We start from the raw sequence: 16,598 nt of genomic DNA on the forward strand, positions 1-16,598 counted from the left end.
CAGCTAAATAAAAAAATGATTTTTTTTTTTTACTATTTTGGGTCAGTTTTCCTTTGAGAATAAAAAAAAAAAAAAATCAGGAGATATCCATTACCATTTACCACCAAATGAAAGCCCAATTGTCCTGAAAAAAACACGGTAACATAAGATCCTTTGCTACACTTTCTGCACTGGATAAGGTGCACAACATTACTGCAGGTGCAGCTGTATGATCCGGAGATATTGAAGATCCATTTTGAGTGTCTGACACTTTTTGATGGATTGATTTTGTTGCACAGTTTGCAGCGTTTTTTATTTCATCCATCAATCAAACTAAAAATGGAATACTCCCACACACGTCAACTTCCTAGACACCACAGTATACATTAGGGATGATACCCTTCACACCTCAATATACAGGAAACCCACTAACAGATGCAGAAAGTGTAGCAAAGGATCTTATGTTGGCAAAACAGGACAGAAGTTGCAAACAAGGATGAATTTGCACAGACATACCATCAAGGAACATAAAAAAAGATGACCTTTGCACACCTGTGGGACACCATTTCGCACAACCAGACCACATTATGGAAGACCTCAATGTTTTAGTTCTTAAAGGAAATTTCAAATCCATTCAGGAAAGAAAAACTTTTGAACTAAGAATGATAATTCTATTTGACACAAGAGAACGGCCTTAATTTGGACATAGGATTCCTCAATCATTATCTGACATTTTTATGACTCCCTCTGTGAGTGTTATTCTCCCCCGCCCCCCCATCTTTGCTTTTGCTTTGCTGTGTCTTATCTCTAGGCTAACCTTTCGGCTTGTGTTTCTTTCTGCTTTTTTTTTTCTTTCTCAATCCCCACATCTCTTCTAACATTCTGATAAAACTTTGTAACAGTACTGCTTGGACCTTGAAGAAGGGGACATTCCCCGAAAGCTTGTCCTCAAAATTGTATGTTAGTGCAAATAAAAACAGTATCACGGACAGTACTCAATTGCTTCTGTCAAACATGTAAAAATCTGCATTTTTGTTTTAGAAAATTACTTAGAACCCCTGAACATAAATAATTATAGTAAATATATTTTTAAGCAAAAGCCATAGAGAATAAAATGGTGGGTGTTATGCTTTTGTTTGTCACACAATATTTGCGCAGGGGTTTTTCAAATGCTATTCTGTTGGAAAAAATACAAAAATATTACTTACAAGTAAACAGATACCAAACGTTTTGCTTAAAATTGTGCATTACTGTGGAACAGGATGACCCCCTACCCCCTCAACCTCTACAGCAATGCTGGCAGCACTCATATGTCTATTTCCCAAAGACAACCTCTGGATATGACGCTGAGCATGTGCACTCAACATCTTTGGTTGACCATGGAAAGGCCTGTTCGGAGTGGAACCTGTCCTGTTAAACCACTGTATGGTCTTGGCCACCATGCTGCAGCTCAGTTTCAGGGTCTTGGCAAGGGGTTTACTCATTTTTGTTGCCAGTGGTTTTGACATTAATGGACGTGTTGAGTTATTTTGAGGGGACAGCAAATTTACACTGTTATACAAGCTGTACACTCACTACTGCACATTGTAGCAAAGTGTAATTTCTTCAGTGTTGTCACATGAAAAGATATAAAATATTTACAAAAACGTGAGGGGTGTACTTCACTTCTGGGAGATACTGTATAAGCAACACTTTAAATGCCTTTGAAGGATGCCAGTTTAACCTTACTTCACAAGCTGGTAACAGCTTGTAAAGAAAAACCGAAAGTGACTAAATCCTTGTTGCTTCCTGTTTCTGATCTTATAGAGAGAGAGAGGAACATGTCAGTTGCCCTCTCTCTGTACAGTGCACTAGATGCTGCCGGTCAGAGAGGTCCCGAGATCCCCAATTGGATGGGAGAGCCTGGGAAAGGTGGCGGCAGTAACCGCCATTGCCTATAGAGGTGATCCAGCAGATGTGTAGCTGCTCAGATTGCTTTTACCAAAAAAAGAGAAACGTCAAATGTAAAAAATGATACCGGGATCACGGTTGTAGCCTCAACCATGATCCCAGTATACCCATCTCAATACGACACTGTATACATACGTATGGCGATACTGAGGTGGTTAAGCACCTATTCTCCAGAGTGAACAGCTAATCTGTGTAATCGATCCTCATAACTGATTTTCTCCATCCTCCATATTAAGTTTGTTGCCCTTCACTGAACCCTTTCTAATTCAACAACATCTTTCCTAAGTATTGGAGACCAAAACGGAACTGCATATTCAGAATGAGGCTGAACCAGGGTTTTGTAAAGGGGTAGAATTATTGATTTAGCTCTGGGATGTATGCCCTTTTTAATGCCTGACAGAAATAGCATACAAAGTCAGCAGAAAAAAATACTAAGACTGTGATTTACAAGTACCCCCAGATCCTTTTCCTTCACTGAGTCATCCAGGGGAGCCCCTCCTAAAGTATAGTTTTCATTCATGTGTATATTTGGCACCCAAGCGCATAACTTTACATTTCTTGATATTGAACCTCAACTGCCAACTCCCTATCGTATTAAAGTGGAAGTTCAGTCAGAATCTAACCAAGGCTAAACCCTACTCACAACCTCAATTCTAAGCCTATTCTATCTAACTCTGTAAAGAAAAGGTCTGTACACTTACCTATTCTGAAGACGCTCCGGTTCAGTCACATGACTCTCAGCTGCGGCTTCTTTGTAAAGGAGAGATCGCTTACAATGGTTGCTGTCGCTGACAGCTGATCATAGGGTCGGACCAGAGCAGTTTCAGAATAGGCAAGTATACGGATCTTTTCTTTACAGGGTTAGATAGAAAAGACTTAGAGTAGGGGTGGGAGTAAGTTTAGCCTTAGTTAGCTTTTGACTGAACATCCACTTTAGGATCTTTCTGTAATGATATATCCTTTGCTGATATAATTTCCCTGTGTAATTTCGTGTCATCAGCAAACACTAAAACTGAGCTCTTAAAGTGTTTCTAAAGGCTGAATGTTTTTTTACCTTCATGCATTCTATGCATGAAGGTAAAAGAGTTTCTGTGTGCAGCATCACCCCCAGTCCCCCCTAATACTCACCTAAGCCCCCTCTCAATCCAGCGATGTGCACTGGAGTCTCGGCTATCCCAGGACTCCCTCTTCTCATTGGCTGAGATGGAAGCGGGAGCCATTGGCTCTCACTGCTGTCAATCACAGCCAGTGAACCAATGAGAAGAGAGAGGGGACAGGGCTGAGCTCCGTCTCTGTGCGTGAATGGAAACACAAAGCAGCGGGTGCCCCCATAGCAAGCTGCTTGCTGTGGGGGCACCCGACAAGAAGGAGGGGCCAGGAGAGCCTGCGGAGGACCCCATAAGAGGAGGATCCAGGCTGTGCTGTGCCAAACCACTGCACACGGACGGTAAGTATAGACATGTTTGTTATTTTTTTCTTAAGAAAAAATAAGCCTTTAGAATCACTTTAATTCCAACCTCTACATTATTAATAAACAAACTAATCAGCATTGGCCCAAGACAGAGCACTGGGGTCCACCACTCACAACTGTAGATCACTCAGAGAATGAATCATTTATCACTACTCACTGGACTACATTTGCTCTACGCCAATCAGCTGGTACCATTCCAACATGAGGCACGCAGTGTGGGACTGCACAGGTTAATGCATGATCTCTGTCTGTAGTTTAAGAACAAAAGTAACGTAAATGGAACTAAGCAGGCCAAGTTAAACCTGGAGCTCAATATAAAACTCAATACCACATATATAAAGGGATGTGAAAGAAAATTACGGATAGTCCTTAAAGCAGAACTTCACTCAAAAGGGGAGTCCTCCTCTACCGTATTTGGCATGCTATTTTTTTTTTACGGGGGGGGGGGGGGGGGGGAAGAGGTGAGAGGGTACCTAGTTTTGACAGCTACCTGCTCCCACTTTAGCTTGGATCCAAGTAGAAGTTCTCCTCCCCCCCTTCCTCCCCACAGTTTTCTGGGATACGTCATAGGTCCCACAAGACTGGGGGACCAGGCACAGTAGGCAGCTAGCTGTGAAGCCACAAGCAGTATAGCCGACTGCCCACATTTAGGATGGCGGCGCCGGGAACCCAAAGACTAGTAAAGAACTAGCCTGGGTGATGATGGTGCTAGATCCCTGGAAAGATAAGTGTCCTTTTATTAAAAGTCAGCAGCTACAATATTTGTAGCTGCTGACTTTTATTTTTTTTTTTCCACACTGAAGAACTGCTTTCTTGTAAGTATAAGGTAATCCAACTATAGTGGTTTCTCCACACTCAAAGTAATAAAAGTAATACAAAGAAAACAGAGCAGGGCGCCAGATTAGTGTATAGTTAAAAATAATACTTTAATTCCATATCTCACTAAGTGAGATATGGAATTAAAGTGTTGTTTTAAGTATACACTAATCTGGCACCCTGCTCTGTTTCCTTTGTATGCTTGTGAGGGATTACCCAGATCCACTGGCTAGGAGCTGCCGGGCAGAGTGTGTTTCTCTCATCCATCTTTCTTGCCATCCATCTACCTGCTTTGTGAACTCTATGGATTATTCCCTGTGGACCTGAGCGCTGACTGTGCTTGTTTAATTACAAGTTGAACTATATAGAAGTAATATCCTGTTGTCCTAGTTTGTAGTTTAACAACTGACATGTCCCGTGAAGAAACTATGTATTCCACAATCCCTGGATCTCTCAGTCTAGTGCTTGTGAAGGTGAGAACTAATAATTCTGACACAGACACAAACAGGCAGAGCAAGTTCCGGAGAGATCATAGTTCTATCACATTAGCACTGCCACATTTGTGATGCAAAGCAGAGAAAATGGCAAGGCATGGATTGGACACAGTGGGGTTGGTTAACGAAAACCGGAGAGTGCAAAATCTGGTGCACCTCTGCATAGAAGCCAATCAGCTTCCAGTTTTTTGGGGGATTTTTTTTGTCAAAACTTAAAGTGTTACTAAACCCAGGAGCTTGCATTCATTTTATCTGGTCTTCCACAATACAGAACATGGAAGTGCAATCATTTTAGCAAATATAAATTGCAGATTTTGCACTTTCAAGTTGTAGTAATTTAACCAATGTGACTATGAAGAAAAGTTGCCTGTCCCTTTTGAAAATAGGGACAAGCTAGGTAAATGAATACATGGACCTAGGAGAATCAATCTGCCATTACAAAGTGAGGCAAACAATGACACAGGGAATAGAACTAATATCTATTTTAAAAAAAAATAAAACATTTGATATTGTACAATACCTTGTCATTTTACTATAACTGTGGCCCATTTTATAAAAGTGCCCAGAGGAGGGCTTTATAGAATAGTTATGGAAACATAAACACGTGAAACATTCTGTGTTATCTGTACTACTGATTACTAATCATGTAAAACACAAGACATTACTCACCAAACTGCTCACTGGCTTCAGCAACATTCGGCTTGCGGAGAAATCTCCTATAATGAAAAACAGGAAAACCAAAATGCATGAAGGTGATTTCATCAAGTTACACTGGTGGGAAAAAAAAAAAATCAGTTGAAGTGAAAGAAGTTTGCAAAATCAAAATGGTCATCTAGAATGAGTTCAGATCCCTACAATAAATACCAGTGACGCAGATATGATCTGCTGAAATCTGGCCATACACTATACAATCTGATTGTATAATATTCTTTACAGTTACTAAACTATGTAATATGAAGACAAACCTGCACAATCAATTCAGGTGGTATCAAATCAAGAAGGCCCTGGCACTATTTAGCTTTTGGTAGATCTGAAGCTCGCCACACACTTTACAATCTGATTTAATAATCTCATTTAGATCTACCAACAACTACGTATAACAAGAATCTATCTGATTGGATATTTTAAGTGATTGTAAATGCTCTGTGTAATGGTTTTGCACAGAGCAGACCCAATTTTCCTCCATGTTCGCCCTCATGCGGCTCACTCCTGAACCAGCCTTGTGTGTTTATTGACCGCTCGCTCTATCATCACTGGCTGTGGTTGACAGCAGCAGGAGCCACTAGCTCCCATTGCTCTATCTGAGCCAATGAGGAGAGAGAGAGCTGAGGAAAACTCTGCCCTTGTGCACATCGCTGGATCAAGATTGGGCGGGGGAGCTGAGGGGGAAGCTGCATGCAGGAGGTGTTTTTACCTTAATGCAGAAAGGTAAAATCTTTCTGCCTTGACAACCAATTTAAGCCTGGGTTCACAAATATGCGATGCAGTATATCACGTGATTCGCACAGTAACCGCACCGCATTCCTGTGCAAATCACATGTGATTTGTGTGTGGTGCAATTGGAGCCATACATTTTGTATGGCTCTAATCGCACCAAAAACGTGCAGGACCCTTTTTTTGGTCCACACTAGGATCATATCGCATGCGTATTCACACCTATGCAATCCGATTCTGCACATCACACTGCGTTTCCGGGACCGCTTTCAGGGTGCTGTTAACATGAACGGAGTGCGATTCTTATGCGGTGCGGAATTCGCACAGAAAACGCTGCAAATTTCGCATTGCATCAGTGTGAACCAGGGATAAAGTGGAACTTCACCAAAAAGGAGCTCTGCTTGTTTGCCTCCACCCCTCCCACATTTGGCACTTTTTGGGGTGGGTACCTGGCTTTGACAGGTACCCATTCTCACTTCCAGGTAGCATCCCGCAGCTACCTTTTGGCCCCTCCTCCTTCCCCCAGCAGCTTGCTGGGCCACATACAGGTCCCAGAAAAATGCAGGTCCAGTCACATGCGTGTATGCGTAGTAGGAAACCAGTTGTGAAGCTAGAAGGCTTCATTGCCACTTTCCTTTACCCCAGTTGCCGGCTCCTGCACCTGATGACGTATCAGCTCAGACGAGGACATCGTTGCATCCCTGGACAGGGAAGTGTCCTTATATTACAGTCAGCAGCTACAGTATTTGTAGCTGCTGACTTATAATTTTTCGGGGGAAGACTGGAGCTCCTCTTTAAGGTGTTTCCTCCCATTACAGAGTTTTTGTAGAAAAGTCGGTCGTACGGTCAGACTGTAACGTGTACAAAGACTGAGACTTAACAATCAGATTGTATTATGTATGGTCTGCATCAGGGGCGTCCCTAGGTTTGGTGTCACCCGGTGCGATAACACTTGGCGACACTCCCTGTGACGATCCCTGCAAAATGGATTGGATCTGCGGATTGAGCATAATGAATTGGACTCTGATTCATTATGCTCCCCAATGCGCTGATCCAATCCATCCTGCGGGGATTGTCGGCTTGCTTTACAACTTACCTTTTAGTGGAGCGGGTCCGGTGTCACCCCGTATAGGTTGCATGCCGACGATCCCCGCAGGATGGATCGGATCTGCGGACTGAGCATAACGGATCAGAGTCCAATCCACTATGCTCCCCAATCCGCAGATCCGATCCATCCTGCGGGGATTGTTGGCTTGCTTTACAACTTACCTTTTAGTGGAGAGGGTCCGGTGTCACCCCGTATAGGTTGCATGCCGACGATCCCCGCAGGATGGTTCGGATCTGCGGACTGAGCATAACGGATCAGAGTCCAATCCACTATGCTCCCCAATCCGCAGATCCGATCCATCCTGCGGGGATTGTTGACTTGCTTTACAACTTACCTTTTCGTGGAGAGGGTCCGGTGTCACCCCGTGCATTAGGAGTCAATAGGTGAGGACGCACCCCCCGCGGGACGCCACTGGTCTGCATAACATCCCATTCAGAAGAGTAGAACCCTGACTGTAGTAGATGTCAGAAATTCCTCTGATAGGTCTGCTACTGTCACCCCTAGAGATCACAATGCAGGGATGTCAAGGCACATATAGGGAGCAGGGAACCATTGTCGGCGTCTTGGCCTGCTCTCCCCGGGACTACAACAGATAAAACACTCCTAGTGGGAACAACGCACTTCTTTAGCTTGTTGGACACCGCTCGGTATCTCAGCAGGAAGTCTCCATCCGCCGCCATTCTGACTCCACAACTCACAGCGCTCTAGGACCTCCGCCGATGTCACGGTCACATGACCGGTACACGAACCAGCCCATTGGCTCGTGCACGTAGCCCTGTGAGCAGGTGTAGTGCGCGCTCACTAGTCGCTCCGCAGAGCTGCCGGGAAGGCGGAGGATAGGAGACTGATGGATAGAGCCGGGAATGTGGGGAAGAGGCTGGGAAACTTGATGGAGCTGAGTGGAAGCCATGTGTGTGTAAAATACAGAGCATGAGAAAAGGGCGTATTCAGGGCATATGGAGGGAATCTTCAAGGGTGGCCGAGCCACTTTGAGACCAGGTCTTTTTTTGACATTTTTTTTTTACATGTAAAAATCGGTAATTTTTGCTAGAAAATGACTTGGAACCCCCAAAGATATATTTATATATAGGAGGGCTCAGGGGCGGACTGACAGCTCATGGGGCCCCTGGGCAATAAGGGATCATGGGGCCCCTGTGTCCTTGCCCAAACTCAAAAAAGCCTATGAAAAAGGTACCAGTGGCATTTCATGGGTCCCCCTACTGACCCCGGCCCTCTGGCAGTGCCCGAGTTTCCAAATGGTCAGTCCGCCCTTGCGAGGGCCTGATTGCTGTGCACTGAGATTGATCTCCAGGGACATACTAAACTGCATGTGGGAATGATGGGATTATTGGCTGCAATGCTCAGCACTCTCACTGGGTGTCAGTATATTTTACACACATACATGGTAAGGATTTGGTTGTTGCTCAAAATATGATTTTCTTTTCTGCAGTGCTTGATACTTTGTTGCAGGTAGTATTGGTTAATGTTTAACTCTTCACTTACTGATATGTGCAGCTCTAAAATGGCATCATAGTAAATTATGCAGACATAATGGAAACATTACTCAATATATTAATAGGAATAGACTTACTGATTTCATACAGTGCATGTAGTTAGGTCCATATACAGGTGAAACTCGAAAAAATTAGAATATCGTGCAAAAGTTCATTTATTTCAGTAATGCAACTTAAAACGTGAAACTAATATATGAGATAGACTCATTACATGCAAAGCAAGATAGTTCAAGCCGTGATTTCTCATAATTGTGATGATTATGGCTTACAGCTCATGAAAACCCCAAATCCACAATCTCAGAAAATGAGAATATTGTGAAAAGGTGCAATATTCTAGGCTCAAAGTGTCCCACTCTAATCAGCTCATTAAGCCATAACACCTGCAAAGGGAGTCCAGTGTGAAGTTTCCACAGTCTGTGTTGATTTGGGGAGCCATGTAACCTGCTGGTGTTGGTCCACTGTGCTTCATTAAGTCCAGGGTCAATGCAGCCGTCTACCAGGAGATTTTGGAGCACTTCATGCTTCCTTCCGCAGACGGGCTTTATGGGGATGCTGACTTCATTTTCCAGCAGGACTTGGCACCTGCCCACACTGACAAAAGCACCAAAATCTGGTTCAATGACCGTGGGATTACTGTGCTTGATTGGCCAGCAAACTCGCCTTGGCATTGCCAAGAGAAAGATGAGACATGAGACCGAACAATGCAGAAGAGCTGAAGGCCGCTATTGAAGCATCCTGGTCTTCCATAACACCTCAGCAGTGCCACAGGCTGATAGCTTCCATGCCACGCCACATTGAGGCAGTAATTGCTGCAAAAGGGGCCCAAACCAAGTACTGCGTTACATATGCATGCTTATACTTTTCAGAGGTCCGATATTGTGCTATGTACAATCCTTGTTTTATTGATTGCATGTAATATTCTAATTTTCTGAGATTGTGGATTTGGGGTTTTCATGGGCTGTAAGCCATAATCATCACAATTATGACAAATCAAAGCTTGAACTATCTTGCTTTGCATGTAATGAGTCTCATATATTAGTTTCACCTTTTAAGTTGCATTACTGAAATAAATGAACTTTTGCACGGTATTCAAATTTTTTGACTTTCATCTGTATGTTTGGACACAGGCACAATTTTAGTTTTTTTTTCAGTACCATTGGAAGCCATGCATGCCCATGCCATCACACTGCCTCCACCATGTTTTACAGATGACGTTGTGTGCTTTGGATCATGAGCTGTTCCAAGCCTTCTCCACACTTTTTTCTTCCCATCATTTTGGTACACATTAATCTTAGTTTCATCCGTCCAAAGAATACTTTTCCAGAACCAGTCTGGCTTTTTGGGTGTTTTTTGGCAAAGTCTAATCTGGCTTTTCTGTTCTTCAAGCTTTTGAATGGTTTGCACCTTGTGGTGAACCCTCTGTATTTGCTCTCGTGAAGTCTTCTCTTGATTGTAGACTTTGACAATGATACGCCCACCTTCTGGAGAGTGTCCTTCATTTTTCTGGATGTTGTGAATAGGTTTTTCTTTACCATAGAGAGGATCCTGCGATCATCCACGACTGTTGTCAGTGGACGTCCATAACTTTTATAGCTTGGATGTTTTGGTAAATACCTGAAAAAAAAAAAAAAATTGTGCCTGTGTCCAAATATATATGGACCTAACTGTATGTGTAAAGCACTAAATTTTGAACTGTTTTATTAGGAACCTAGAAAATGTTTAAAAAATGAAGATGAACAAAAAATTAAGATTAAAAATTACAAACGCCAAGGAAAAAAGTAATGCATTTCTGATAACAATGTGGTTAATATTGATCTGCATGGGGATTATGGCTGGAATATAATGGTTACACATCCCATACAAATTCAATTTCACTTTTTTAGATAAAAATATGGGTAAAATTACTTTTATTTATGGGGGGAATATCATGGTAACTCTTACCAGTACCAGTGACATCAGTTCAGAGTAATAAGAGGATGTGTATTTAGTATATAGATTTTTCCGTATGTAATATGTACAATGCATAACTGTTATGCATTGTCGGTATATTAACAGCGGTATTTGGCCCCAAAAAGATGGCCGCGCTGATGCGGACTTCGGCAAAATTGCGCCTGGATACCCTATATAAGGATACCAGCGTTGTGGCGTCCTATTGAATCCCCCTGATGAAGCCACGTGACCCGGTGGCGTAACGCGTAGGGGAGGGGCTCTGACGTCACAATACCATTCAGATCGACAGTACAGCGAGTACAGACAGTGTGCTTGAGCACACACTGAGGCATACGTTTTCATACAGAGCTTTATCATATTTATATCATGTGAGTGCGCAATTTAACAGTTTTAAATAAAGCATTCTATAAGGGATAAGGCGCTATGTATCTATTTCTTTACATGATAACTTAATATACGGAGAGGTGGAGGCAGTATACAGACCCCTGCAGGACAAGGGGAGAAAACCCTTTCCATCCAGTGAGGCCAGGAGAGAGTCCAGGAGACCCCAGTGGGAGAAGGGTGTCATTACAGTCCATCCATCATCATCCTGATACACTATTTTTCAGCATGAAAAATACCATCTGGTCCAATTAAGGACAAAAAGCATTTTTAGCCTTACTTAACGGTTTGGCTATAAGTGAGGTGAGCGCAATAATTTTTCTGCACAGCAAGATTAGCATCACAGAGTGGACTTTTTTTTTTTTAAACTTCATCCTTAGCACAAATTGCACATTTTTATAATTTTTTTATTATCCTTGCACTTATTGCACATTGAATAATAATTTTTTGCACATTTCTCAATATTGGAATCTTTATTGTCAGTTTGGCACATTTTTATTGCATTTACTGATTAGCACATTGGTGTATATATATACAATTTTATTATATCACAAATATACATTTTTAGAGTGATTTATTTATTAATATATTAGTTTTAGTACTATTCATGTTAGGTGTAGGAAGTATATATTTATTTCATGGATATAATTAGTAGGTGGAGCGTGACACACATCAAATTTATTTTTAATCAATTTTGCACAGTTTTATGGATATGTGTATTAGTGTTGAGGCACCACTATTATAGTTGTTAGTATTAATTTATTTTTTTAATACCACTTAGTAGCTCACAAGTATTTATATTATTCATGTAACTCTTAACCTATTTCGGATAAGCAAATGCATATACAGTTGTGACCAAAATTATTCAACCCCCAATGCTGTAAAGGGGTTTAGGGACTATAGTGTACATTTGGAATTGTATTCAGAATCAAATCCTACAAGGACGTTGTAACTACCCAAATGCAACTAAAATGACATCAATTGTTTATGTAATACAGTAGTAAATGGTTCTTATGTGGTTTCTTCATTGCCACAATTATTCAACCCCTTAAAGACTACCACTCTGAAGAACAGAGGTTCATACAGGTGCTTTCCATCAGGTATTGAAAACACCTGTGGATGTCACCGAGCAGCAATCAAGCATAATAAGCACCAATTAGGCAGCTTTAAAATGACTGTGATACTCAGCTCCTTCTAGACATTTACTGGTGTGGTTACAAACATGGTGAAGGCAAGAGAATGGTCCAGGAAGACAAGAGAAGAGGTGATTTCTCTTCACAGGAAGGGCAATGGCTATAAGAAGATTGCAAAGATGTTAAACATACCAAGAGACACCTTAGGAAGCATCATTCGCAAATTCAAGGCAAAGGGCACTGTTGAAACGCTACCTGGTCGTGGCAGAAAGAAGATGCTGACTTCGACTGCTGTGCGCTACCTGAAGCGTAGAGTGGAGAGAAGTCCCCGTGTGACTGCTGAGGAACTGAGAAAAGATTTGTCAGATGTGGGTACAGAAGTTTCAGCCCAGACAATAAGACGCACACTGCGTAATGAAGGCCTCCGTGCCAGAACTCCCAGGCGTACCCCCTTGCTGTCTCCAAAGAATAAGAAGAGTCGACTGCAGTATGCCAAAAGCCATGTGGACAAACCACAAAAGTTGTGGGATAGTGTTCTGTGGACTGATGAAACAAAATTAGAACTGTTTGGGCCCATGGATCAACGCTATGTTTGGAGGAGGAAGAACAAGGCCTATGATGAAAAGAACACCTTGCCTACTGTGAAGCATGGTGGAGGGTCAATCATGCTTTGGGGCTGTTTTGCTTCTGCAGGTACAGGGAAGCTTCAGCGTGTGCAAGGTACCATGAATTCTCTTCAGTACCAGGAGATATTGGATGGAAACGTGATGCAGTCCGTCACACACCTGAGGCTTGGGAGACGTTGGACCTTTCAACAGGACAATGATCCCAAGCATACCTCCAAGTCCACTAGAGCATGGTTGCAGAGGAAAGGCTGGAACATTTTGGAGTGGCCATCGCAGTCACCAGACTTAAATCCGATTGAGAACCTCTGGTGGGACTTAAAGAAAGCAGTTGCAGTGCGCAAGCCTAAGAATGTGACTGAACTGGAGGCCTTTGCCCATGAAGAATGGGCGAAGATACCCGTAGATCGCTGCAAGACACTTGTGTCAAGCTATGCTTCACGTTTAAAAGCTGTTATAACTGTAAAAGGATGCTGTACTAAGTACTAAGATTGAATGTCACTTGGGGGTTGAATAAAACTGATAATGCTGTGAGCACAGAAAAGACATTTGTGGTTATTTCATTATAACTGTTATGTTATATTTGTCTGACCTACAAGTGCCTCTTTAATGTAAATGTAAGCAAGATGACTGAATGATCAAAAGCAATGTCAAACTGGCCAAAACACTCAATTTCAGTGGGGGTTGAATAATTTTGGTCACAACTGTATGTATTTTCCTACATGGGGATTATGGGTGCATTTTTGTGGATACACATGCTAAGCATCATATTTCATCTATTTCTGAAAAGATTATGGGTATAATTATTTTTCTACATGGGGATTATGGGTTGGATTTCATGGTTAAACATGCCTAGGAACACATTTGACCCCTTTCTGATAACACTGTTCAACAAATTTTTATTTTTTGCCAGTTTTGGAAACAAAAGGATCCATTTCTTAATGAATTTCACATTCTGAGTTCAAATATAACAATGAAATTTGTCAATTGGCTCTAGTTTTTCTGTAAACGGAAAGTTTTCTACTATAGGCGTAATGACTACATAATGCACAATAATTATATAGATAGATGTCTTTCCACAAATATAAAGCAAGTGATATTGACTACATAACAAAGCCTAAATGGCATAATATATTGCATAGGATTACCAAGAAAAATTATAGCCATAAGCTAAGTTGAATCATTTTAATACTTAGGATTCTCACTAGTTTTGTCTTCAGTTTGTGTCGGTTTTGCTTCTCTTGGCTTTTCTCTTGTATTCGAGGACAGGGCTATCTCTTACAACTGCACGTGACTACACGCTTCAGGTTCTTCCTCACTTGACTCAACCACGAAGGATTCTGGTGCTTTAGGAATTGGTAGCCCCTCTCCATGAGGAACTGGACGTATTGCCGATGGAATATTTGGATAGTGCACAGATAACTTTTTCTTCTTATTTAGCCCTTTTACAATTGGAGGCACCCTACAAAAGTAGCAATTACTAACATGATCTGTTGGCTCTCTCCAAATCATTGGCACAGCGAAAGGCATAGATGCCTTTTTTCCATTCAACCATTGCTCCAGTGCCGTCCCACAAGAATTGCAGCATATATGTGGTGCCCAGCTCTTGTCCTGGTCTCCTATCTTGCAGCCAAAATACAAGTTGTAGGCTTTCTTAATCATTCCTGTTATCCTCCTTTTTTGTGAGATAAAAGTTATTTCACCGCAGATATAGCAGAAATTATCTGCTTTATTCACACAAGTTCGAGGCATTACTGAGTAGCCTATATAAGCATAAAACGAAATGTAAAGACGCTGTCGAACTACAATCAGCTACAGATACTGCAGCTTTTATGCAGTGAAGTGATGCAATTAAAGGCTAATATTGCATCATCTCAGTATACATGCAATTTTCTATTGGTCACCAGTATCAATTGCGCAATATGCAGCTGAAGTTGCATCATAATTTTGAATGGCTTACGTCATTAGATGGGTGAATATTAGAGATGAGCGAATCGAACCTGGCGAAGTGGAATTCGTTTCGAATATTAGGAAAAATTCGATTCGCGTCGAATCCGAATATTAGCAAACTTCGGATGCACGAATCGAATTTTCCCCGATCCGCCGATTTTCATCCCTTCTACAGCCGGCAAAAAGTGTCCCTGCAGAGAGCTCCGCTATTTCTGAAAGTTCTCTGACAGTTCCTTCACATTTACAGCAGTTGAAACATTGTATCTATTTGTTTCCATTTAGGATACAGATGTTTTTATTCGGAAACAAATAGATACAATGTTTCAACCGCTGTAAATGTGAAGGAACTGTCAGAGAACTGTCAGAAATAGCGGAGCTCTCTGCAGATACACTTTTTGCTGGAATGGAATTCTTCTTCATCCTCATCCTACTTCTTCTTCTACTTCTTCATCCTCATCCTACTTCTTCTTCTACTTCTTCATCCTCATCCTACTTCTTCTTCTTCTTCATCCTCATCCTTCTTCTTCTTCATCCTCATCCTACTTCTTCTTCTTCATCCTCATCCTACTTCTTCTTCTTCATCCTCATCCTACTTCTTCTTCTTCATCCTCATCCTACTTCTTCTTCTTCTTCATCCTCATCCTACTTCTTCTTCTTCTTCTACTTCTTCTTCTTCTTCATCCTCATCCTACTTCTTCTTCTTCTTCTTTTCATTCTTCTTCTTTTCATTCTTCTTCTTTTCATTCTTCTTCTTCTTCTTTTCATTCTTCTTCTTCTTCTTTTCATTCTTCTTTTCATTCTTTTTCTTCTTCTTTTCATTCTTCTTCTTCTTTTCATTCTTCTTCTTCTTTTCATTCTTCTTCTTCTTCTTTTCATTCTTCTTCTTTTCATTCTTCTTCTTTTCATTCTTCTTTTCATTCTTCTTTTCATTCTTCTTTTCATTCTTCTTCTTCTTCTTCTTTTCATTCTTCTTCTTCTTCTTCTTTTCATTCTTCTTCTTCTTTTCATTCTTCTTCTTCTTCTTCTTCTTTTCATTCTTCTTCTTCTTCTTTTCATTCTTCTTCTTCTTCTTCTTTTCATTCTTCTTCTTCTTCTTTTCATTCTTCTTCTTCTTCTTCTTTTCATTCTTCTTCTTCTTTTCATTCTTCTTCTTCTTCTTTTCATTCTTCTTTTCATTCTTCTTCTTCTTCTTCTTTTCATTCTTCTTCTTCTTCTTCTTTTCATTCTTCTTCTTCTTCTTCTTTTCATTCTTCTTCTTCTTCTTTTCATTCTTCTTCTTCTTCTTTTCATTCTTCTTTTCATTCTTCTTCTTCTTCTTCTTCTTTTCATTCTTCTTCTTCTTCTTTTCATTCTTCTTCTTCTTCTTTTCATTCTTCTTCTTCTTCTTCTTTTCATTCTTCTTCTTCTTTTCATTCTTCTTCTTCTTCTTTTCATTCTTCTTCTTCTTCTTTTCATTCTTCTTCTTTTCATTCTTCTTCTTCTTCTTCTTCTTCATCTTCTTCGTCGTGCCCCGTGACTGCCCAAATGAGTGAAGTGTGCGGTGATTCTAAGATCGACGGCACTCATCTGCATGTCATACTGACTGACAGTATTATTTCTCTTCCCCAGCAGACTCCAAGGGCATTTCAATTAAAGGTACAGTGTTCTGCACTAATATAAAGGCTCTCTGAAGCCTAGAAACCCTTTTAATAAGTTAAATTCTCAGAGAATAAATTCGCATCGAATCGAATAAATTCGCATCGAATCGAATAAATTCGCATCGAATCGAATTTATTCCGAAAATTCGGCGAATCAG

The 16,598-nt window shown here is 41.2% G+C and overlaps 1 protein-coding gene across 2 annotated transcripts in view; it reads right to left on the minus strand.

Moving 5' to 3' along the window:
- The window catches only part of LOC149454178 (40-kDa huntingtin-associated protein-like), a 60,139-nt gene extending 52,127 nt beyond the window's left edge, over positions 1 to 8,012 (minus strand). Inside the window, exons 1-2 of one of the 2 annotated variants that reach the window (XM_089687699.1) lie at positions 7,874 to 8,012; positions 5,380 to 5,426 (exon numbers count right to left, since the gene is read on the minus strand). In XM_089687699.1, the coding sequence (XP_089543825.1) occupies positions 5,380 to 5,426; positions 7,874 to 7,932 (106 nt within the window). In that variant the 5' untranslated portion in view covers positions 7,933 to 8,012. The remainder of the gene's footprint in view (positions 1 to 5,379; positions 5,427 to 7,873) is intronic. The other variant, XM_089687700.1, reaches the window with a different exon arrangement.
- Positions 8,013 to 16,598: the final 8,586 nt, after the last annotated feature.

The sequence above is a fragment of the Staurois parvus genome, unplaced genomic scaffold (genome assembly GCF_062004578.1).
Source record: "Staurois parvus isolate SC_StPar_1 unplaced genomic scaffold, SC_StPar_1.0 ptg000436l, whole genome shotgun sequence".
Taxonomy (NCBI): Eukaryota; Metazoa; Chordata; class Amphibia; order Anura; family Ranidae; genus Staurois; species Staurois parvus.